The 26259-nt window shown below is 37.3% G+C and overlaps 1 protein-coding gene across 6 annotated transcripts in view; it reads left to right on the forward strand.

Moving 5' to 3' along the window:
- Positions 1-26259, forward strand: part of PCCA (propionyl-CoA carboxylase subunit alpha) — a 358555-nt gene that overhangs the window by 84318 nt on the left and 247978 nt on the right. For 5 of the 6 annotated variants that reach the window (XM_036893600.2, XM_036893604.2, XM_057494481.1 and 2 more), the window contains one exon: positions 18546-18677. In XM_036893600.2, the coding sequence (XP_036749495.2) occupies positions 18546-18677 (132 nt within the window). Of the gene's footprint in view, positions 1-18545; positions 18678-26259 lie in introns of those variants that run through there. The other variant, XM_036893608.2, reaches the window with a different exon arrangement.

Raw genomic sequence — 26259 nt, forward strand, 5'->3', positions numbered from 1 at the left:
GCTGTCTTCTAATTTACACTTTGCAGATCATCTACTTTTCAGCAAACCCCAAACCCACCCTTACTGTTAGATTAGTTAATCTAGTATTAAGAATCATTCCTCTTCTCACAATGGTTAATTTCCCTAAATCTGGATTATTTGGTCTTAAAAACATTCCAGTATGACAGCCCATGGGGACCTTTGACCCTTCAAGTGCTAAGAACAGTTAGGAGGTAGGTATGGATTCAAAGAGAATATTTGTTGATACATAATTGAGGTATTCCAGTCAGTTTAAGGTGGCCAATGTAAATTATGTCTCCTTTGATATGTTCCTGCCAGTGTTAAATACTGATAGGCTTCTTTAGCATTCTGTCTCGTTAGCAGGCTAAGGTTATACCGCACAAATATGCTTAAGTGAATGCTTTTTTATGGCAGGCGTGCATGTGTGCACACTCACTGTCATACCCAGTGGACAGTTTGCCTTCCCAGCATCCCTTCCACCATGGGTGATTCATTTTAGTCAGTTATGATCGTCTTATCAGTACCCTGATAATTATTGATTCAGGGGTGAATCAACGATGGCATAAGACAGTTTGTGCCAGTGAAACATGATGAGAAGCTGTTTTTGGGATTCTTGGGAGAGAAGCTTTCTCATTCTTAAGAGAAAGGGGAAAGGGTAGGTGCAGGGACAGGGGCTTGGTGATCAAGCCTTCCTCTCCCTTCTCTTTCCCTTGCCCCAGTGCTGCATCTTTCCTGAAATGAGAGGGCTTGGTGCTGCTGGCAGCCATACTGTGACCATGAGGATAGCTAGCCTGAGGATTTAGTTGACTTACAGAATGGGGCAGACCTGAGAGAGTGGCAAATCCAAAATTGGAAAAAACTCTTTTAGAAGAATTTCTGTCTAAAAATGTTGGTGGGGCATGTGTTGGGAGTCGGGGAGAGTAAGGATATTTCATGTGTTAGCATTTTTTACTTTATCAGATATTTATTGAAGTCTTCCTTTCTCGTTATACTAGACATTGAGGAATTTAATTAAAAAATAAAGTAGGGCACAGGACTTGCTTTTCCAGGAATCTTGCTTATGGGTATTGGATTTTGATTCCTCTTATGACTGTAGCTTGTATTGGATTTGGGGACTGAAAGGAAAGTTACTAATATTCACTTGAAAATTTAAAAAACCCAGAGCTTAAAGGATTAACTCTTACTTATTAGGGAACCATTGTCAGGGCTGTGACTTGCTATAATGATGTTAATGGGCAGCCAGAACTATCTGCACATTAAACATGGGTGTTTTGAGGAATCCAGGAGGGAGAAGATAGGTGGTCTTGCAGAAAGTATTTGGAAACAGAGACTCGCCAGCTTGTTGGGTCTTTCTCTCTGTGTTTATGCTTCATTCTTTAAAATCTTACTGTGAGCCTCTGGTGCACCCATAGCCTTGGGAACATGCCAAGTCAGAGTCCCTGAGCTTCTGTGTTTTCGGCCTGGCGTCCTGCAAAGAGGAAAGCCTCTTCTTTCTCTTTGTCTCCATTCCTAGGAAAGGACCTACAATAGATCTAGTTTGGGTTAGCTGCTTTTTTGTTACAGTCATCTGTGTTCTGGGGCAGTATCACATCGTTTGGAAGGGCTGCAGTGGTGGGGTCTTATGCTGTGGCATGAGCTGGCTTTTTTGTGGCTAACTCTGTCACAAAATGTCTGTTACACCACATAACTGTAGGGCAGTATGATAACTGCACCAGTCAAAGTATATCTAGCGTAGGTGTTGCGTGAAAGTAGTGGTTAATTCTGGTGAGTTGGGGGTTGGGTATAACCAGAGAGAAAATGGTCAAACTTCATATGAAGAGGTGTGTGTGTATATATGTGTGTGTGTATGAAAGGTTTACTAAAGGAGTATTTTGTATTTATGTAATATTGGTCTCCTCCCTAGTTACTCATATCATAAAAACTCTATGTGCCTAAAAGCTGTTTTGTAATTGTGACATCATCAGAGTTAAAAAGTACACATATAGAAGGAAATCATGAACTTTCTGAGCCACGAGGAACTTAGAACTTACCTAATCTGATTGTTTGGTGTATATCTTTTGATGTGGCAGATACTGGTGAAATACAAAGATGAGGCAGGCTCACCTGCCTGCTGAAGTTTACTGGGAGGAGACGCAACAGGGAGGAGACGGCTTTGTGGGGAAGTCAGATGCTGAAGGGAGCGCTTTTGATGGGGGAGGAATGTCTAGGAAAGTCTCGGGGAAGGTGGCATTGAATCAGGCCTTGAAGGTAGGTAGTAGCGAGAGATGATGATAGAGGAAGAGAATGGAGACACAAAAGGGGAAAGGACATTAAAGGAAGGGGAATTTTTTCCTTGGCTCTGCCTTCAGATAAATTTAGAAGCTGACACTCCTCACCACTCCCGGGCATTACTATTTATTCTAGAGGCCTAACCTCTCATCTGCATCCCCACCCTAGCTTTCTAGTTGGTCTGCAACCTTCCCCACCCTTCCTCCCTCTAGTGTTGTTCTCAAACGCCGACAGTGGTCCTCGACATGTAAGTCAGATACTGGAGCATTTCTCCATTAAATCCAAACAACAAAATACCTTTAATAGCTTCTCGCAGTGAGAGTGAAGTCCTTTAAGATCCTGTCCCCTCCTTCTGATGTAATTATTTTTCTGTCTTTCTCACTGTTTTAGCTTTTCTTTGAGGTAAGATAGGCTTACAGCCGCAGGGCCTTTTCACTTGCTACTTTCTCTGCCTATAACACCACACCTCCAGATAAACCTTATATGGGTTGTTATTCAAGGTATTTTCTCAAAGGCGCTCCCCTGACTGTCCTATTTAAAATTGCAGGTTACCATCTTCTACCACCTCACACTCTCAATTCCCATTTCCTAGTTTATTTTTCTCTAAAGTTCTTAATGCTGCCTAATATATATTTATTTTGTTTATCTTTCCCACTGGAGTACAACCTATACAACCACAGGAGGGTTTTTATATCATTACTATTTCCTCAGTGCCTAGAACAGCATCTGGCTCATATATATTTGTTTAACGAGCAAATAAATAAGGGGTGGATTGTCTAGCTTTATTTTGGAGCCACCCATGGTGTCTGTTAATATTAAAGGATAAAGACTGATCCTCTTAGGTAGGAAGATGTTTATAAATACAGAAATTACTTGTAAGGCAGCTCTGCCATGGTTATTCAGCTGATGCTCATGGTTATGACTAGAATTTTAAACCCTTTTATCATATAGACCAGCATTTGGCAAACTTTTCTGTAAAGGGTCAGATAATAATTATATAATAAATAATAATATTTATGCTACAATTAGAATTTTATATAATTTAACATGTGAACTATTATTACTATTTAAAAATGTCCCTTTTTAGTTGAATGAAATCGACTATATGATCTGGGTATGGTGTTGGAAATAACTAGACATCTGTACAAATACATTTAGTTTACTACACATTTCACTATCTTGTTTTTAAGCACACATGTACTTATGGCCACTAGAAAGAGACTTTGGGCAACGTGAATAAAAAAGCACATGGTATGTTTATTTCTGCAAATGGATGGAGAGTGTTTAGTAATACGGAAAGTAAAATTTTGGGTAATATAGAAGTAATTTGAGATAATGTGTAATTTAAATGTATAGGCCTAGTAATCATATTCAGTAACATTAGATTTATGTTCTCTTTAATGCTTGTCAATTGAGTGTGGACAATGAATTCCAAAATGCTGGGTAGGAATTATTCTCAGAATTTAAAATTTTCTGTGGATAATTGAGAATTACTTGCATTGAAAAGATATATGTAAAATAAGGATTCTGTAAAATTAATGTTAGATTTATAAAATTTTCAGTTTTCCCAAAAGATTTAAATTAGGCTCTAGAAGAATCAGGGCCCCATTCCCTCATCAGATCCCCACTCCCAGATCGGGTGGTGTTGGATTTGGCACCCTCATGGATATAGAGTTGAAGCACCAGACGTTTAAAAATACCCCACACTCTGAATGTTTAATAAATTCATACCTGTTGATTGTTAATGTTTAAATTTGGATTACGTATTCTCTTCTGTGGTGAAAACTTTGGAGAAAGAGAGTAAGCATGTTAGAGAGAATCAGTTACGTCTTAGCATGTTGAGACAACGTGGGAAAGAGGAATTTTTGGGAAAAAAAGTCAAATAAGATCTGTGAAATAAATGCTAGAAGAGGTTTTTAGGCCAACACAAGAATTAATGCTATTTTTAGTCTGTTCATTTTCATGAAGCTGATCCCAAGGGCAGGGTGATATATTGTATGTCATCTCTGGGTGGCCTGTGACATCATCCCAAGTTGTTGCAATAGACACTTAAATTATTTGAAAGAACTATTTTCTATTTTACTTAGAAATTTACAGATGAATATGTTTTAAATGAGTATTTATATACTCATCTGTAAAATACAGATGAGTATGTTGACACAGTAGTGTCAACAATGATTATAATTTTTTGTTTCCCAATACTGTAAGGTTGTTATTTGGAACCCATAAACCCATCATGCTTTTCTAGCCTAACATCATTTCTGTGCTGTCCTCTGATCAAAAAAACTCTTGAAATCAATTTATATATTGTTAAGTGAAAATTTTTTTTAAGTTGGAAAACCATATTGGGAAAGGTCTGAATCTCTTTAGGGCTCCATTATAGGTAACCTAAAGAAGAAGAATATATTTCAAATTAGTTGCATTTCATAAGGTGTTGGCCTTTGTTTTTTAGTAGATCTTAACTGGAGTGTAGCCTCCTCTTCTGATAGTTGAAAATTACTTGGGCTGATTCTCTCACGTTGTCAGAGCAAGGTCATCTGACTGTCGTTTGGGGCAGGCCTTAGTGTTCTCCGAAGATGCCCTGGCGTGTCGTCCCCGATCACGGATGTCATCCTTGATAAACGTTTGTATGTTCTGTTGATTTCAAATATTCTCTATTCAACTTCTAATGTAGATATGGAAGCCAAAAATTCAAAAAAGACTTTTGAAGTGCATTTGTAATTAAATAACATGCTGATGTCAGAGTTGGAGTTTTTGGTCAAGTTGTGTAACAGCACTGTGAAAATTGAGCCTTCAGAGCTGAATAGCATCCTCGCCACAGAGACTTAGAACATGAACATAGTGCTCCAGAACACCTTCTTTGTTTTGGAAGTGAAGTGTTCAAGGTGGTAATTGTGTGAGTAAAGTATTTAAAATCTGTCAGAAGTCCTTTGCAGCACATGAATAGTGGTTATTCAGGTAAATGTGTTTCATAAACTTCTTAAGGTTTCAAGTGCAGAGTGGTTTATCCCAAGAAATTGTAGCTATTGGTTTGGCCTCTGATTTTACTGAAGACATTTCCAGGTCCATGTAAGAAGCTTTCCTGTAGAAGTTTCCTCCTGGTTGTCCTGCTAACAAGTCACTTATGTGCAAAATGAAAGCAAACCTGCCCTTTTGTTTTCTATTTCAGTTAAGTTTTCTGGTCCAAAAAACCTCACAGCAGTCTTTGACTACTCCTCTCCCTTACACTTCCTAGTTTATTCACTCTCCCTGAATCCATTGCCCGGTCTACTATTAGTGTCATTGCCGCTCTCCTCACCTCTTTTCTCTCTACGGAATTCCCAGAGCTGTTGTGTTACCTGCTGCTCCTTTTTACCTGGACCGCCGGTCTCTTCATCTTGGAGCCTCCTCAGCAGGGCTCCCACAGTGGCCTTCCTGAAGTACTTCCGAGTTCTTCAGCGGCCTACTGTTGTCTAGAGAGCCTGTATTCCTCAAGCTGGCATTCGTGATAATTTCATTTCTGTTTGTCTTTCAACACTGTCTGTGTTTATCTTCTCTGTAACTTGTGTTGCCAGGGGATACCAGGCTGCTGTGCCGTGGTAGACATATTAAGTTTTGTCTGTGCAACGTCTTCCCTTTTGGAGAACGGTGTCCTGCTCTTTCCTTGGAAGGGCACTTACTGCTCCTTAGCCACCTGATGGAGGGGTGAGCAAGTTTGCAAGCAAGTAGGGTTTTAGGCTGCGAGGAAGAAACCAGTTGAGAGGAAGAGATTAAAGGTGTGGGGAAGACACAGGTTTCGCTTCTTCAGGAAGGGTCGGAGTTACTTACGGCGAAGAGGCCAGTAGCAGTATTATCATTTCAGGAACAAGGCTCCTGAGATGTGTTAAGTATCTGCACCCAGCAGGGCAGGCGAGAGTCCTCACCAGCCACCTGTTGTGCTACTGTGATTTCTGAATTCCTTCGAACTTTTGTAACAGTCTACTATGGGTCCCTCTGTGCTCCGTGATTTATATATATTCATGTAACCCTTGCAGGTATAGAAACTGAGGCACAGAGTGGTTAGGTAATTAGTTGATGGTGGATTTGGAGTTCAGGCAAGTGCCACTGTCCCTGGCTCTTAACCATTACACTCTACTGCTCCTAGTTACTGCCTTTCTTTTATACAATAATTTAATTTAAAATCTTCTCTGACAGTTGTTTTGTATGACTTAAGTGACATGGGAAATGAGGGTAGGGGGTGTCAGTCATAACTTCAGAACTTCAAAAGGCTGTGTAACAAAGTTTCCTCCCGGATTTGCTTTATTCCTCTTACCATCCTGAGTTTCCCAGACTACTGCACACTTGCTGTGTGGGAGTACCCCTGCTTTATTGTGATTTTAATTGCTTGTTGTATTGTGTCTTCCTGGGTGGTTTGGCAACTAAGAGAGGTCAGTGGTACATCTATGCCTGGTCTGTCATTGAATTCCTGGACCTACGACTGTGCTGGACACAGAGTGGGTACTTGGTAGGTGTTTGTAGAATGAATGCATGACTAAGTGTTCAGTAGGATGCCAAAGAAGTATGGAGATCTGGTTGTTGTCAGACTTCAAAGAAAGAGAGGAGACCCTTTTGGCTGAGCCGTGGTTGCACTAGCCTCATCTTCATTCTCTGATGATCATTGAACCGTTTACAGAGAAGTGTTTTCCTGTATACTGAAGTGTTTGTTTTCCCATGGTACCTTTCCAAATTCTAGTTGCCTTTTTCCCCTCAAATGCTGCCCTTTCTGTGAATCCTTCCTTGATTCCCATATTGGACTCTGGTTACACTAAGTGCCTTGGATTTTTTTGTTTTGTTTTGTTTTGTTTAACCTCTTTTAGTCCATTTACTACTTTGTACCTGTATGGTTTCTATTGTCAGGATGTACTGTTTGTTCTACTAGACTATAAGCCCTTGTATGCAGAAAGCAGGCCTTTCCAAACCATGCCTCCGAGAGTGGGCTGTTGGGGTAGTAGGGTGTCTGCGACTGTGTCAGGCAAACCTGATATATGATCACTTCCCAGTAGTCAGCACACAGGCTCTGACTTTTGAATAAGCACCGGCCACCCGAACCTGATCATGAGCATGTGAGATGGGCATCGAAAATGTCAGAGTCACAGGTAAAAACCCTGGTTTGGGTCTTAGTCTTGTTTCTGTCACCTTAATCTGTTTAGTGACCATGGGCATTGATTTCATCCCTTAGATCCTCATTTTATTGACACATTACATAGGGATGATTATTTATGTCCTGCTGGTTTCTTAGCCCTATTTTATTTTTGAGGGAAAAAGTGATATAAAAAAGCCTGTTAAAACTGAAATGTCATATTATATATTACTGTGAGGTTCTAGAATAAATTGAAGACTTTCTGACTTTGTAAACAAGCTAGAACCTGATGATTGAATGTTTACCTATAAAATGGTTTTTAGGATAAAGTGAGCCTTAATACAGTGCCTTGTATATAGTACTAAATAAGTAAGTAAACAAATAAATGTTGTTATAACGTTAATAATACTGCATCCCTCACTCTTTTGCTCCCTTTAAAAAAGTGTTTCCCACCTAGAGCTGCATTGATCTCTACTTGGGTCATTCCACTACGTCTTATTGTCACTTTCATTTCATCACATCCTTGTTAATAACCAAAACAAAGGGTGGAAAGTAGCAGGTTGGCGGGTTAGACTAGTGCTGAGTAGTGTGAAGAATTACTCAGTTGCTCAAGGCAATTAATTGGAAATCATGATCTCTCCTTTTTTTAGCATTCCATTCAGTATTTGAAATAAGCTTATAATGTAGGCTATCCTACAGCACAGCAATTAAGTGTGCTAACAAAAAAAGACTACCCCAACTGTAGGTAGAGCCTGCTTTATTTAAACCAGATGACTCTGATTTCCATCCAGTGGTGGTATTGAAAACTTGATGTGTTCCAGAAAGCACTAAATGAAGCAAGTAGTGTGGAAGGACTTAGACTTGTAGTAAATTTTAAAAGAAATTCATAAATATTTTCAAAGGAAATAGAAAAAGTTCATAATTCAGATAATTTTCCAGACCAATTAAAGTTTAAAAATTAAATATCTAATATACGGACTAAACAAAAGATCCTAAGTCTTTCGCCAGCTTCCCAGCTTACATTCTTATTCACTACCGGCGGTAAATATTAATGGACTGTGAGGACCGAACAGGAAGGTGAGTCATGAGGCATCTCCATTAACATCCCCTCATGCTAATTGAAGTATTATTGAATCTTAAGTTTTTTTACTTAAACTCTAAAATTGCTCATAGTTGTTGCAAGATATATTCCAAAACTGTACTGGAAAAATATTAGTTTTCAATCCCAAAGTACCAATTAATTTTAGTATTCATGAAACAGTAAAAATAATTGGATCAGGGAGAAATGAAAGCAACTCATTTTTAATATCCAAATTGTAAAGATATAAAATAAAATAAAAGTATTTTATGTGAAGTGCAAAAAAAGAAAATTACAACTTCATAACCAAATAATTCCAATGACCAGTTTTCATGAGAACCTTAGCAATATGTACAACAGTTTAAATGTGAAGCTTCTAGCCTTATGCTTTTAAAGAAAAACTTTAAAGTTTGTACTTGCATCTTTAACTATAGCATTATTACTATAACAATGTAAAGCAAAAATAAACTTCTTGAAAAATGCCAGGTAGCTGAGTGATAAATTTAGCAGTTTCACCCAAGGAAATTTAGTGTCATTCAACTATTACCAATGTTTTGCTAGTGTATGTTTAAAAAAATGTTCTAATATTAAAACTAGAATTTCTTTAAAAGAGGAAGGCTAAAATTCATCTCAAAGCCTGACTTTTTAGTTGCCTCTAATTTTCATTGTTACTGCTAAAGGAGTTGTTGAATTCATTTTCTCTGGGTATCTTATATATTGCTTTTCTTTTATTCTTGCCAGTACAACCAGTCTAAGATTTTACATGATAAAGGAAATCTGTGGAACTAATCCTAGAAACCTCTGTTTTCTCACATAACACCTCCAGGCACAGAAAAGACAGAATACTTCATTTGCATTCTTAAACCTTAGGAACTTAGAATGGGTCTTTCAGCTGGAAATGTTATTGCATCTACATTTCCCAAAGAAAGAAAAAAAAGGTTAACAGCCCACTCAGGTTTATGTTAACTCATCTCTTTTTAGTGTCCTGATCTGCACAAAGAGAGGAGAATGTAGAAGCCTAATTGCCTGGCCTCTTTTCTTCTTTACAATCAATTAGACTCTGGAAATAGATATCAGTGCTGATTACAGGGAAATAAAAAAAAAGAAATCAGATACGCACAAAAGAAGTGGCAAACATTAACAAACTTTAATCTTAGTCTTCTAAAATGGAAAGAACATATCCATAGTTAATGTAGATATAGTAACTAGAATTAAAAAAAATAAAATATCTTCCCCAAAGGCTTGAAAACCTCATTCAAAAAGTACAAAGATATTCAGAGATTTATAGTTTGTTTTTTTAAATGTTTTTTATTAAATAAGTACCAAAAACCTCTTCTTTGCCATTAGTACTATTGTGAGAAACCCAAAATATTTAATAAAAGAAATTTGACAATTTTCTGACTTAATAATAGCTGAGAAACACAAATGGAAACCATTCCACTGTCAAATATTAGAAATAGAAAGTGTTCTATTGCTGTGATATGCACTTCCTGTGCATGAAAAACAAGATTTTTTACTTAAATATGTTCCTTCACTGGAACACCTGACTTCTGCCAATTGTTACAATAGGAAAGTTACCACTACTCTACTTCCCTAACTAAATATTGTACATGGCTATCATCTGGAAGTAATATTATTTGAGTTCACTGTGCCAAGTAGACACTTAATACAATATACACATTAGCCTGAATGAGGTCCAGATACTGGTAATATTGAAAGAAAAAGACATGGATTCCTTTAGTTAAACTAAGTCACAGCTTATACTGTTTCGTAAATTAAATACAGTTTGTAAGTATGTCATTAGATTTCAATTGATCTTGCAGTTAGCATCCCAGACAAATTAAAAAACATTGTTCATTTATGAATTTGTATTGAGGATTTAAAAACAGAACCATTTTGTGCCCCTCCACCTCCATCCCCCATAAAGTCAGGTTCCTTAATATTCTTAACCTAATGAGTCATACAAATTGTGTTCTTAATTTACAGTGGGCTGTCTTTCACTTAAAGAAATGACTCCTGTAAATGTAGGGGCGTGGACGCTGGTGGCACTCTCTTCTAGGGTTGGTCTGCACCTCCCTTTATTCTTTATCGCCGCCCCACAGTAGTCAGTGTTGGGGAAAATGAATTAGGATTTGTAGGCCAGTCTTCTCTGATCACGCAGTGTCACACTGCCCAGCCTGGGATGTCCGTTGAACGCTGAATGGTCATGGTGGAAATGCTTGTCCACACCTTGAACCCGATCTTGGGAAAAGATCCAGCCAACTGATATTTACTTACCACCACAAAACTGCAATAGGAATACTTCTTCCATCTGTGTGTTCAAATGTTCTCTTTATTTTTTAATACTTTAGAATTTACACTGAGTGCCCATTAAAAACTAACTGCCAAAATATGTTTCAACATATATCTCCTAAGCTGGGAGGAGGAACCTTCCCTCTTTCATACAATAAGTCTTTGGAGCCCAAGTGCCAACTTGCCTAGGGAAGCGTCCCTGCCAAATGTAAGAACTCACTTTTTTCTTTCTTTCCTTTTTTGTTAAAGCCAGAAAGGCTCCTGAAGAGGTTAGCAGACCGGTCAGTGAAGTGGGTGCTGTAGCTGCTCCTGGGCCAGGCGTTGGGTGTGATCATTCCCACAAGCTGCTGGTTGCTCTGAAATCACTCTGAAAATTCTTATTGTAAAATGAAAGACAGATACGGAAGAACTACACAGAACAAATGTGTAGTTTACTTAAGGAGCATAATCTTATAATCATTACATAGGTTCAGACCTTTGCCCAGAATCCCCGAAGGACTGTCCGTGTGACCCATCTCACTCCTAGCTTCTGACCCCTTCCTATATGTAATCGCTACTTTCACTTTCATAGTAATCATTTTCTTGCATTTTAAAATACGTTTATTGTCCAAATGTGCATTCTTAGACGCCGTGATTCGTCTTGTCCATTTATTTTCAACTTGATGTGTCTTCTACATTTCTGTTAATCTATAGGTTCTCTATGTGTACCTTTCTTTTCCTTTCACTTTATCTGTTGAAAAACCATGGGCCATCTGACCTGCAGAGTTCCTCTCAGTCTTGCCTTAGCTGATTGCATAATCATGGTGCAGTTCAGTGTTTTCTTCTGCTCTTGATGTTTCCTACAAATTGGCACCTGGAATCAGAGATGGGATCCGACTCAAGTTTTTATCCCTTTGGCCAAGAGTGTAGGAAGCACATAATGTCGTGTTGGCGCTTTTTAAGATGTAAGCCGGCTTTAATGCTTACTGTGTATGTCTTAAGTACTTCATTGGGTTACAAAATGGTGATATTTTAATTCTAACGCCTTTTTCATTAATTGGAATATATTTATAAGGAGACCCTTCCCCTCATTTACTGTTCGGTTACTTAGGGGTACAATGCCTATAGAAAGAGCAAGGTAAGTGCATAATTCTTTTACCTTTATTGACTAGTTTTTGAGGTAATGAATTTGTTCCTTATACTTAAAGGTTAAACAGTTCTTTTTAAAAATATCATTATAAAGTCATAGGTTTAAACATGTTTTGTAGGTTTAAATCTGTTGAAATTATTAGTGAAGCTCGTGTCCGTCTTTGGCCAGTGGGGCCTAAGTTGGCTCATGGCCTTTTTGGCTTGACCCTCATAATCTTTTACAGCTTCCTTGCTCTGCTCTGACAAGATACTCTAGGCTCATGTTTTACAGTTCCTGCTCCAGACTGTTCATCAGCCATCTTTTCAAGATGCCTTGGTTTCTTTTAATGGTATTTGGAGAACACAGTAGGGGTGCCAGGCTTGGCCATTGCTACTGATGGTTATTTTTTCTCGGCCTTTTTTGTTTATAGGACTAGGAAATAAAATGTGTATTGACAAATTTTTAACATGTTTTATGTTATATATGTTTTACATATAATACATGTTAACTATGTTATACTAATATAGTTAATATGTTTAACATGTCAATATATTTCATATGTATTTAGGTACAAGTGCTAACTCCAACCCCAAATAGGGGATATAATATAAATTTAACTTATAGTTATATACATACTATATTAATAAAAATATATAAATGTTTTTCTAATATGTGTAATATATAACATGATGTGAAAGTATAATTAAATTAATTAAATATATAAATGTTTTTCTAATATGAATAATATATAATATGAAAGTATAATTAAATTAATTAATTAAGTGTATATTTTATGTGAGATAAAGATATCTCCTGTGTTCATAAGATACTTTGAATTCACATTCAAGATTGAGAATTTTCACTTAACCTCTTCTTTGTTACCTCTATTTTCAGTTTTCATATTTAGAATTCTGACTCTCAGGGATAGGGGAAATGATAAAAGTTAAAATACCACAGAATTACTTGTCTAGTCAGTAATGCACACAGTAGTCCAAAGATAACAATATTAATACCATTGTGGTTACTGAAAACATTGTTCTAGACATCTCCCTATTCTCCCATTTTTAAAAATAGCTGTACTTAGTCTGTATTGTCAGAAAATACAGCCATTGTATACTATACTTTCTCCTTAAGCTTTCCCTTAGTTTTAGTTCTCCAAGTAACTACAGGCCCTTTTTTGTTGATCTCTTTAATTATTTTGGTTTCCTAAAGCTTGTTCTCTAGTACAGGAGTGGGCAAACTTTTCCTGGAAAGGGCAAGATAGCAAATATTTTTGACTTCTCAGGTCAAGTACTCTGTCTTGTCTTGGTGTCAGAAAGCAGCCGTATAACATGTAAACTAACGATCATGCCCGTTTTCCAATGTAACTGTATTTCAGTTTCATGTAGTTTTCACATGTCATGATAACAGTAGTCTTAAAAATTTTTTTCACAAACAATTAACAATGTAAAACCCGTTCTTAGGTTGTAGACTGTACAGAAACAGATAGTAGGCCTGATTTGGGCTGTAGGCAGTAGTTTGCAAACCCCCGTTTTATTAGGTTCCTAAGAAAGAGGTAATGAATTCTTGCTTATTATGTTTTCTCTGCCTTTTGTACTTGGTTTTATTATTTCAGACACACCATAGCTCTGCTGCACCTGGGAAATTCTGGGCTCTGCGTGCTCAACCTACTCTCTCTGTGTTATATGCCTTTTGTACTTGGAAGTCCATTTTCTTGGATTTAAAATCCTTGGCTCATACTTTTCTTGAATATCTTACTCAGTGGAGTACATTACTCCATTTTCTTTTGGCATGAATTATTGCTGTCAAAGTCTAGTGATAATTTAAACTTTCCTTTTGTGTGAGTCACATTTTTCTTTTTTTTTCTTATTTTTTTTTTTTCCGCTTAAGAAACTTTGCTAGAATGTATCACAGTGTTGCTCATTCCAGTTTGAATTTCTTGGGTATCTTGTAGTATGCTCTTTTGATACGTATTTTCAATTTTAAGAAAGTTCTTGTGTTATAATTTTTAGCATTTTCTTGGCTTTACTTTTCTTCAAAGACTCCTCTTATCCATTTGTTGGATGTTCTTTATCTTTTCTGGTATATTTTTTCTTTCTTAAATTTAAAGTTTACTCCTGTCACTTTCTATGTCTTGTAAACCATTATCTGTTTTCTGTATTCACTCTTATGATCTCTCTAACTTAGTCTTTATTATTGATACGGTTTTCTTTTTCATTTCTAATTATATCTTGAGGTCTGTCACACATTTCTGAGCATTTCTGATTTTGATTTATGTTATTCCCTGTTGTCTATCATTTTAAAATGTCTTTCAGCTTGTTTTGAAATAGCAGGTAACAATTTTGATCTGTTGTATTGGCATGTCTTTCTCTTGTGCTTTTTTTCTCCATGGATGTTGTGCTAGTCCATATAGTTTATTTTTGTTAAAAACACTGTACAGGAGTTTACCTTGATACTTTTATTTTGCTTGGTTTTATGTGTGAAATTAGTTTTCCTCTACTTTGATTTTTAAAAAGAGCCATGCATTAAAAAAATAAGCGAAGTACAAGAAGTTCAAGAAGTACAAATACTTGAACAGAGATAGCAGGAAAAGGCTTTTTCTGAGGTCTTGAAAAGATGAATTAACTTTGTAGTCCCCCTGTTAGTCTTTTGGGTGCTTATCTTATCACTATATTCAGTGGGTAGCCCATTTTATCTGTTAACTATGTGCTTTTGAGATAACTATGCTAAGTTTTGAAAGCTTTCTCACCGACACAACTTTTTAAAAAATCTCTTGTGTTTAACTTCCCTGCACCAATCCTGGAACTGGCCTTTTCTATCAGAAATGCTTTTTTTTAAAGCAGGAAATACATTAATGTTCAGAACCTGGATCCATTGGGCAGTTCAACTCAGTTTTTCCATGGCTTTCTCCTATTTGACCCTGTTTTTATAGTGTCCCAATTAGTAATTCTTGGTGAGCATAAAGTGAGTATGTTTTTATGAAATATGAATTTGTAGTATAGCAATTTAACTGTTGTGGTATTTTTAACAATAAATATGTATTATATATTTTAATTTTTATAGGTAGTTATTTCTGTCCTTCATTTGCAACATAAAACCTATTGTAAATTAAATCTCATTATTTCCTTAACATACTACTCAAACCCAACCATTTTTCCCATTCTTCTATCAAAATTTGGCCAAGAACCATGAAGTCACTGAGTCTAGAAAATTAAAGGAATCTTAGAGCAGTGATTTCAGCTTTCATAATTTCTTTCCTGTGTGTCATTGTTAAAAGTGTTTTCCAATGATGATTAAAAAATGCCTACTTTTTTCATGATCATAAGACTTTGATCTGTATTCAGATATTATGTTTATTATTCATATTAAATTTACAAGGACCTTAAAAAGCATATTTTTACAAGTAAATTTGATTGCAGTCACATGTGAAAAAGACTTACTGGTGATTAAGGGAAATGGATAATTAGATGGATAACAAAAGAAACAGGATTAACAGAAGAGTATCAGAAGGTTACTAGGGGATAAATTCTGGCCTAAAGTTCCAAATCACACAAACAACTTTATTCAAGAACCTGAGGACGTTTGAAACATGCTCCATCACTTTGCAGTTACCATGCTGTATTACCCTTACCTCATCTTTGGTTTTTTAGTCAAAGAATTATGTGAGTCAGGAGCTAAGATACTGCTTTCTCATTTTGCTTTAATTACATTTAAAGACTAACCCAGGGAGTACTACCAAAACATATAGATAAGAAGGAAGTTAGTTCATTGAAACCTCTGATCAGGAAGTTACACAGCTTAAAACTGGTTATTTTTCTTTTCTGTTGGATGGGTCAAAGAATGGCTACTAATGAGAACTTTTTTTCTTGGTGACTTGCCTTTTGGGGTGAGTAATTTTCCTGAAATTAGAATGCATGAGGAAAATCAGTGGTTTCTGATCACTGGTATCCTGTTAAGCAGAAGCTTTATTGTACAATCATAATGTATTTTGGATGTTCTCATTTATGTTGTTTTTTCAACTCCGTGTGGGTGTTCTGATTGCTTGATTACATCTACTTGGCATAACGGTATTTAAAATACCACAGCATTTCTAATAAAATTCCTCTATCTTAGCAAGTAAAATGAGAATATGGAAGGACAGTTGATAGCTGAAACATGATTGTTTGGGATAAAGAGAAATGAGTATGATTATCGCTATTGTTTAAAATGACCAGTGTGCCCAGATGGAGACGTGGAGTACGTGGCGACGTAGGCCTACCGCTACTTGCCCCTCCTACAGAGCAGCTCTGCTTTTCATGTATTTTACATTTTTGGAGTTTCACATGTGACTTTTTTTTCTTTTTCTTTTAAAGAATATAAGGTTCTATTCAAACTGCATACAACCACTTGGCAGAGTGGTACTTTATGAGCATCTCTACAGCTGAAGAGTTTTCTTATCTAGCATTCTGCCATTTGTAACACTGTAACTGTAGATATTTGGGTTCCTGTAATTTATTTTGGGGTCCCATGGTCCTAGCTATCTTGTTATTCCAGTGTTCTCTTTTTATCAAGACTTCTGGATGGGAACAAGAACTAACAGTTGTGGCACTCATCTTGGTGTTTTACATTATTATTCAGTCCTTCAGTCAAAGTTGCAAGGCAGTTATTATCCCCATTGTCACACAAACAAAAGGAGGCTTTAACTCAGAATCTGAAAATTGCAGTTTCTTCTGTCTTGCGCTTGGGGAGGAGGGAAAGTATCCATCCTGAGTTTAAAGGCATTAACTTCTGTACATTTTATTTGAATGATTTCATCTACAACTTTTAATTCCTCCCTAATTCCTTCCCAAATTTGATGCTGTTAAGAATCTGTATCTCAGCGTGGATTTACCTGAGAACCCCTGGAGCTTTCCGTCTGCTTCCCGAGCAGGCATTTCAACCAGCATGTACAAAGTTGAAGTCATCATCTCAACTCCCATATGTTAATCTCCTCATATATTCCTTCCGTGGATTCTCTGTTCTACTTCTGCTTCCTGCGCCGCGTGGGTGTGATCCTCTTGGGCCATGTGACCGAGAGGGCAATCCAAGAAATGCACTGCAGTTGTCACTCTGGGTAGTACAGTTGACCCCTGCCCAATGTGGGGTTACGGGCACCGACCCCTCGCAGTCAGAAATGGGTGCGGAAGGGGAACTGCTCCGTCCGCGCCGTGTTGGTCAAGTGTCAGCTATATTGTCATTAGGAGAACGCAGGTCCTTTCCCAAGTCAAGAGTCTTTTCAGGCAGCAATACCAGCAGATAGTATATGAGATGTAAGATACACACTTTTTCATTGTACAGACCTTGACCTCAGGTCATGGGAGAATTGATGGTGGTGATGCCCACCATACAATCTGGTTTTTCCTTTTTTATATTTAACCTCATTTCTTTACTTAATCCATTACCACAAGAAGCTCCTCCTTTAGACCTATGCCCAGACTCCTCCTAGACCATATTCATGGTGGTGCTAACTGTCATGTATTTTGTTCTGTCCCTAATTAGTATTTACTGTGTTAGCATTTTCTTTACTGCAGTAATGTAAACACAAGAGGTGGATCCATTGTGGGGGAACTTAATGTGATTTATGCAGAGCAGTTTTTATTGAAACCATAACTCTACCTGGTAAAGTCCCAATTCTTGACTCATTTAATTGTAATCACAAAGATATAAACATGCTGTACTTTTGCTGTAAATGTTTATAATAAAAAAATGTGCATTCCACATGCACACTTATAATAATATAGCATTTAAGATATGAAAAAATTCCCATTTGACACATTGAGATGCATTACAGAGTCTTATTAAAACCTAAGCAAGACACAGCAAAAATTTTGTCTCAGATTCTTATTGAATCATGACACAAAACAGTTTAATTCCAGTGTATCAGAAAATAAAAAACACCATCAAACTAGATTTATCAGGAATAGATCCTAGGCAGATAAAGTAAGAAGAAGGTAGAACTTCATAGTAATAGTAATAGATGACTAACAAGTTTTTTTTTTAATGATTTTCTTTTTATTGAGGTATCATAGCTATACAAGCTTATACTGATTTCAAGTATACAACACAGTGGTTCAACAGTTACTCATATTATTAAATCCTCACCCCAACTAGTGCAGTTACTATCTGTCAACATGACTAACAAGTTTTTGATTGCCATTTTGTGTATTTCTCTGAGGTGTCAGTGATCATGTTCCCTTGGGTTAGTTTATGTCCTGTGACTTTCATCCCTGTCATCCTCTACATTTAGTGCAAAGCCTGGCATAGAGTTGGTATTCAGTAAAAATGGGTATTTGTGCTGAACTACATCCAATACACTGTGCTGAAAGGGTGTTGACAATACAAAGACGTAGAAAGTATTTTAAAAGTGAACTTAATGTTGAGATTGGTTGGCAGGATACCATAGAAGTTGCTTTTCCAAATAATCCTGTTAACATCAAGCAAGAGTTCTTCGTTGCTTTTAGTTATCTTTCTTCAATCTGGCCTTTGTTTCATATGTCTTTGTACACATGTACTATGTGCAGTACAGTATTAAATACTTTAATGTATTTGCTCAAATGGTTGCTTTTCAGTTTTTGGTATGTAAATAATTAGTAGGTATGCATATGGATTTTTATAAAATTATGACTCCATGTCAAGCACTGTAATATTTTTTGTTACAAATTTCTACTTGTATTTCTCCACAGGCAGCAGAAGATGTCATTTTCATTGGACCTGACACTCATGCTATTGAAGCCATGGGTGACAAGATTGAAAGCAAATTACTAGCTAAAAATGCAAAGGTTAACACAATCCCTGGCTTTGATGGAGTAGTCAAGGTGAGAAATTATTTTACTCTAATCCTTATAGTATGTATCCTCAGGTCAACCATTTTGTCAGAAGTGTAAGACAAAATGCAGCTTTTTTTATTGCTTTTTAAATATACATGTGTAGGTTAAAAAAATGTTTATACTTGGATCATTTTAAGTGGCATAAGTTAAAAAGAGCAAGGCACCACTCAAGCACTGTATTTAGTGGTAAGTGTTGACTCATACTGTCATAGGAAAAAAACTTGGTAAAAAATTTTTTAATGTGCTATTAGATCCCTGGATTTCATTTACCAGTGGTGTATATTTAATGTTTGAAACATTATGATGTTCTCTGTGTGTCTTTAGGTTGAACTTCTTGTCCATATGCATAAAATATAACATGTCAACATGTTTTTGATGGAAAGTGGCATAGCTACGGATGACTGTAGACCCTAAACATAGCTCCTCCACCAGAAGCAGCTTCTGCAGATGAAGGCTTCTAAGAAATGCAAGAATTGGAGTGTATGTGTGTCCCTTCTCTCTCAGCCTCATGTCTGCAAAAATTATCCATTTGTTTCTCATTAGAAGAGTCTCTGTGTAGACTTTAACCTTGTGATTTGAGTTCATCTGCAAGAACTCATCTCAGTGTTTCTTACTATTACTTTTTTGGGCTGGGCAGTTCTTTATTGTGTGGGATCATTTCACATGTTACAGGATAGTTCACAGGCTTGACCCCTGCGTGATGGATAGATAAGCTCATCCTCTTGCCCGTATTTACCTAACCTGTATTCATCCATTTTTCTTCTCTCTTACAAGAAGAGGTATTCCCCATCCTCTAGAAAGCCTCTTCTTCCTCTTTTTGCCAGATGTACCCTTTATAGCCTCTTTGGGCCACAGTGTCACGGGTTATCTTTTCTGTATTCCACATCATAAAACTCTCCTTGTCTGTTAGCTCCTTTCTCTGACCATTGCTATTAAAAATGCTTAGTCAGTCAACAAATGTAGTGATCACTGGGCTCCGTGGTGGGAAGCACATGGGGATAAACCAGGTACCCATGATTCCTCACATCGTGGTGGTTCCGGTCTAGTGGGAAGAAGTATGTGTTCCTCCTCTGCATAGAGCACAATCACCCCATGTCATTCCCCAGCTGCCACCTTAGTTAACTTCCCTTCCACAGCCACGTGCCTTAGAAGAATTGTCTGTACTCGCTTTCATTGCACTTCATCTTTAATCCACTGAAGTGTGGCTTCTTTCCTCATTCTTGCTGAAATTTCTCTTGTGAAGAAAGCTGCCAGCAACCTCTCCAGCTCTCTAACTCCAATATGTAATTTTTAATCCTCGTCTTTCTCAATCTCTTTGAAGCATTTGAGTCTCTTGGTCACCTTTAACCTTCTCAAAATACTCACCTTTGTACACTACTCAGTCCTAGCCTTGTTTTTGTATTTTTTGGCTTGTTTGAGTGCTCCTTCATAGTTTTCATGCTGCTTGTTCTTCCTCTCTTTGTTCCTTAAATGTTGGTTTTATTCTGGGTTACGAGCAGGGCATAGTGCACAAACTTGCCCTGGGCAATCTTTCTTACTTTGTGGCTTCAAATCTCAAACTTACGTCTGTTCTGGATATCTCTTCTGAACTTCAGAGCTATACATCCAGTTGCTTATTAAACAGCTCTACTTGGTGCCCTTAAGGCACCTTGAAAATAACAAGTTGAAAGGAGAACTCGTTTTCTTTCCAACAAGGGATTGGCAAATTGGCTCCATGCATGCCTGTTTTTGTAAATAAAGTTTTATTGGAACACAGCCACACTCATTTCTTTACATATTGTATGTGGCTGCTTTTCCACTATAATGGCTGAGTTGAGTAATTGTGGCAGAGGCTATATTGCTCATAAAGCCTGAAATATTTACTACCTGGCCCATTCAGAGAAAGCTTATTGACTCCTGCTATAAACTTTTCATCCTTCATTCTTTCCCACCTGAGAATGTGGTGGTATTTTCCACATGTTTCTCAAGCTAGAAACTTGGAGTCATTCTTGATAAATACTGTTACAGAGAATTCACTTAAATTATCTTCTGTTCCATTTACTTTGTTTCCTTGTGCTAACACCAAGTTCTTGTTACCATCAGTCATTTGGATTACTTCACCAACCTTCTAACTGGTCTCCTTATAGCCAGTCTTGGCCCTATCCAATTAATTTTTGACACTGCAGTTTGAGTGATCTTTCAAAAATCCGGATTTGATCTTATGCCTGTGTTTAAAAACTCTTGAATGACTGTTCATTTAAATCCTTTAAAGTAGCTGGCTTTTGTTTTTCTCTTCAAACTGGTATTGTGCCGGTTACCCTTTGCACTGTATGTACCAACCACATATGATATCTTTCAGATTCTTAAAACTTCTGTACTTAATTCTCTCATATGTGTATTGATTCTGCTTCTGTCTTCGTTCCTGTCTCCTACTCATTGTTTAGGTCTTGGCTTAAACATACAACCCTCACAGAGACCTATTCCTTGACTATCTGATTAGACCCCCTGCTGTATTTTCCCGTAGAACCCTGCACTTCACCCATCACATTTTGAATCATTCATTTATCTGTTCAGTAAATATTTAACAAGTGCATACTATTTGCCCAACATTATTTGAAGTAGTGTGGATATAGTAGTGAACAAAACAGACCAAAAAAAAAAATCCCACCCTCATGGAGCTTATGCTTTCGAAGGAGACAGACAATAAACAAATACAATATATAGTATGTGCTCTGGTGAAACATAAGACAGGGAATGGGGGAAGGGAATGCTGGAAGGTGGGGTCTAGTCACAATTTCAGATAGGTTTACAAACCGTCTAAAGAGGTGACAGCAAGTCCTGTGGAGAGAGAAGAGCAAGGCATACTAGGCAGAAACGGTAATAACCACTGCAATGGTGTTGAATGTAAGTGTGCTTGTTGAACAAACAGCAAGGAATCCTGTGGCTGGAGTGCTAAGGAAGAGACAACTAAGTGATGAGGTAAGATGTATAGTAGGGAGCTCAGATTTCATTAGCCTTTTTGGCCATTTAATGGTGGGTTATTAATGTCTGCCTCCTGCACTGGATTGTAAGCTCCTTGCTGGCAAGGACTGTGCTCCGTTTATCATTGCAGTCACGTGCACATGGTGGCTGGCACATTGTGCTCACTAAATGCTTGTTGGATGATTAATGTTCTGGAGGTAGATTTTACACACATAACTGTTATATGCACCTTATCTGTCATTTGGTACATATTTATTAGGAAGCAAAAGAAAGGAGCACATAACTAAAAACCAAAAGGAAAAAAACCCACAATAGAAATAGATCACATATGTTCTAGATACTGGAGCTGGCTGATAAAGACTGTAAAATAACTGATCAGTGTGTTAAGGAAACTTGAGGAAAATGGTGGCAAAATAGGTAACCAAATAAAGAATTTCACCGAGAATTTGAATTAATAAAAAAGTTAAATTGAGATTCTGTTAACTGCAGATAAAGGAAAATAAGGTTTAACAGTAAACTAAGAAGAATATAGGATCCATGTTGTAGTATGTATCACTTTTCATTCCTTTTTATGGATGAATAATTTTTCATTATATGACTATACCACTTTTTAAAAATCTAGCTATCAGTTGATGGACATTTGAGTTATTTCCATCTTTTTGTGATGGTAGATAGTGCTGCTGTGAACATTTGTGTGCAAGTATTTATTTGAATAACTGGTTTAAATTCTTTTGGGCATATACCCAGGAATAGAATTGCTGGGTCATACGATAATTCTACATTTAACTTTTTGAGGAACCAATGGGCATCCAAGTCTTTGTGTAATCCCCTCCTCTTCAATTTGGGTAGAACCTATGATGTGCCTTCCTAACTAATATGGCAAAGGGTGATGGTATGTCACTCCTTTAATTAGGTAAATAGTATAAGGCAAAAGTGATGGGCTGTCAGTCACTGGAGAGTAATTGGATGTCACTCCTGTGACTATGCTTCATGTAAGACTCCATCTTAGGAGACTGAGGAACAGGTTCTAGTTGCTGGCTTGAGGAAGTAAGCAGCCATATTGAGGAAGCCTACATGGCAGTGAACTGCAGGCAGCTTGTAAGGATGTGAGTGAGGGTGATCTCCATCTGAGAGCCAGCAAAAAGGTGGGACCCTCAGTCATATAGCCACAAGGAAGTCAGTTCTGCCAACCACCTGAATGAGCTTGGAATTGCCCCATTTGAGCCTCCAAATGGAAATACAGTCTCACCCACACCTTGATTGCAGCCTTGAGAGACCTGAGCAGAGTATGACCGACCAGTCTTTTCTTTATTAGGCTGTGCACTATTGGATTCTAGTCTTTCTTTACCTTCTCGTTTTAGAGAGTTACGCAAGTTTGGGTAGTGGTATGGATGCGTTATTATGAACCTTGACCTGTTCAACTCCAGTACTTCTACTAGTATAATCCTAACTTTTTCTAATGAGAAATCTGGCCTTCTTGAGATCTTCAGTTTGGGCTTGATTTAGTCAGAAGGGTAGTGATGAGTCAGTCCAAATCAGTTCTGCCTTGATCATCAGTAGCACGGTCCTCAGGAGTTGAGGGAGAGGTCATCAGGAGAGCTGGAAATTCTGTTGTTTGTGCTCCCACAGAGTCTTTCCTCTGAAGTCATTGGGCGTAGTGTCTCATAGGAAGAAGGCATGGGCCTTGAATAAAGGTCTGAAGGTGACAGTCGTGGGCTGGGACATGGGAAGTGGGAAGAGTAGTAAAGAAACCCAACCGTCTGAGAGTACTTTGTTGACTCTGAGAGAGCACTGTGTAACAGCGGGAGGATTTAAGGTTAATAGTGTGCCACCTGTGTCAATAATTTAAAATTATTGAAATTTCTCCTTCTCTGTTAATGGATAAAATGGGAAATGGGTACTTAATTCACTTTTGGAACATGAGTTTTTTTGGGTTTTTTCTTCATTTCTTGGCTAAAACAGAAAATTATCCATTGGCACTTCTGCGTACCATTATCTAAAGGTGTCTTTATCAAAAGACTGGATTTCTGGAATAAGAGCATGTAGTTTTATCTGTAAGGCCATTAGTTTATTCTGGATCTTACTCTGCTTTTGTTTTCATGCTCTTTCAAAATGTAGAGCATAGAATTGAAGATCTGACAATGTGACTGTTGCCCATCCAGTTGTCGCTTGCTTATCAAGTTTTTTCTTTCTGGCTTAAGGCTGCTCACAAAAAATGAGGAGAGAACGGGGGTCACAGCTGTTCTGGAGTGTACTCCTGAATGCTGTATATGGGTATTAAAGAGTCCATCTCTGAAGTCTGCAATGAACTTACCCTTTCTCTGCTAACACAACTAGACAAGAGTCCACTGTTTTCCAGAAAGGATTTTGGTGGTAGCTTCCCAAGGACCTCGTGCATCACTTAGTTTTTCTAAACCTCTCTGGTTTCCTGTGTTACTAGGGGCTTCAACTTACTTTCAGGATTTTCCTGTTTTCCCTTTAATTCAGTATTTTCTGTCTGAGGTTCTTACTAGCAGTGTGAACCAACTGATATAAATCTGGGGATTCTATATTATGTATTCCTAGAATATTCTCTGTAAACTTCTCTAAATTTCTCTCTCCTTTATGTAGGCTCTAGGAAGCCTTTGGTAATGCATTTCAGTTCAGAGTGAGACCAAAACTTTAATTCAGCCTTAGAGACTTGGCCTATTCTGAAAGGGGCTTAATTTTAAAAGGTAATGTTGTTTGGAGGGTTTCTGGCAAACTAGTAGAAAAACAGCAGGATAGAAAAAGAAAGAACAGGGCAGGGGAAATGGAGGAGCATAGGGTGGAGGAAAAGGAATAGTAAGATAAAGACTGTCAGGTCTGTGAGTGTTTTTAAGTTTTTCCTATTTTCTTTTGTCTTTCCTCTTCCCCATGAACCTTGTCTTCCCTTTGAATTTCACAAGGAAACAATTCCGGAATCTGAATTTCTTTTGGAAGCTTCCTCATGTTCATTAACAAATGCAGAACACTAGGTACTTAAGATTTTTGCTTCCTTTTTTTACCTGGGAAGGTGCATCTCAAATGAACCATTCATATCAAAAGCTTACAAAAGAGTGTAGTGTAATTCTTAATTACTCGTGGTGAAGTTATGCCATAAGAACATAAATTTGAGTTGCAGATTTGATACATTTAAGAAGTCTGACTTAGAGCAAGCACAGACTTAGCCTGAGACAAACCCATGAGAATCTTGTAATTGCATATCGAATATGTTGTTGTGCACGTCCTGTCTTGGTCCCTCAACTTAACGGTTGGCCATCTCTAAATGCAAACCTGATCACTTGCAGTGGTCTAATGCTTGAAAGGGAGATGTTCTCCCAGACCCAGAATCCCATGGACAGAACAAGTCAGGACAGGGGAAAGTTCTCGAGGTTTTGATGTGCGTTTCAAGGCAGATTTTGTCCTATCTAGATACCTGCCTGATGAACTGTCTGAACTCATTGGTTCCTGGAGTCAGTATGAAGATGAATTTATAGGTCCTAGGCTTGTCTTCTTCCATATCAACTTTGTCTTATGGACTTAGAACAAAATTATTGAGGATATTTTATTACTTAATAAGGAAGATTTCTTCCAGTAATAAACATTTTCAAATCTCATCAGAAAAGTCAAAGGGCTCCTCATTCCTAAGGATCCTGGAAAGGAAATTGGAGCTTTCTCCAGCGTGCGACTCCCTCACCGCTGCTGTGTGTGGGCGGTCAGTGGGCATCCGAGGAGCACTGCACTTCCTTAGTGTAGGTCTTAAGCTTTGCCTTTACTGGGTCTTGAACAGATCTCAATGGAACTTCTAAGATTGCCCCAAAGTGATGGTATCCCTTGTTGTAGTAAGGAATAAACTTAGTTTTGCTTGATCAACAGGTTATTTTGGTTCTCTTTTCAGAGAGGCTACACTTGATGATCTGTAGTTGAATTTGCAATCTGTTAATTTGGAAAATAGGGAAAAAGTAGAAAGTAGAAGAAAATAAATCCACTTATCTTTTCAATTTTGTCTCCTTGTATGCTTTAGGTGATTTTTAAGATACTATTATACTCTCAAATAATGATAGGTTCTCATTATCTGTGTTAACTTTAACCATGATATTCAGTTCTTATCACCTATTGTCTGAATTAGTTAAGCCACAATTGAACCTGTATACAGGTTATAGTTTTCAGATAAGTATTTAAAAGTAATTTTAAGGAATGCTCTTTTGTTTTTCTGATAAATTTTAATACTAGTTTTGTTTCTAGTTTGCTTTTAATTATTTCTGATGAGGTTGTATATATTTTTTCTTTGAAGTTTGGTTATTAATTTAGTTTTTTTTTTTTTTTTTTTAGTAACTCCACATACATTAGAACTGCACTGCTTTTCACATTTTGTTGTTTAGACTTTTTAGGTAAAAGATTACTTTTGAGGCTATGCAGATAAATAGTGTAAAATTTTGTATACCTTGTGGTTTCAGCAACTGCGTTAGCAATACTTTTGCATTTGAAAATATGTGCTTATTGTAGATAATCTTTTCTTTTTTAAAATCCCTACAGTTAAAAAAAATTAGACTGGTATTTTTAAGACCAAATTCTTTTTTTTTGCTTATTGTTTTTATTCCCCCAAGTA

The sequence above is a fragment of the Manis pentadactyla genome, chromosome 17, assembly GCF_030020395.1.
Source record: "Manis pentadactyla isolate mManPen7 chromosome 17, mManPen7.hap1, whole genome shotgun sequence".
NCBI classification, from domain to species: domain Eukaryota; kingdom Metazoa; phylum Chordata; class Mammalia; order Pholidota; family Manidae; genus Manis; species Manis pentadactyla.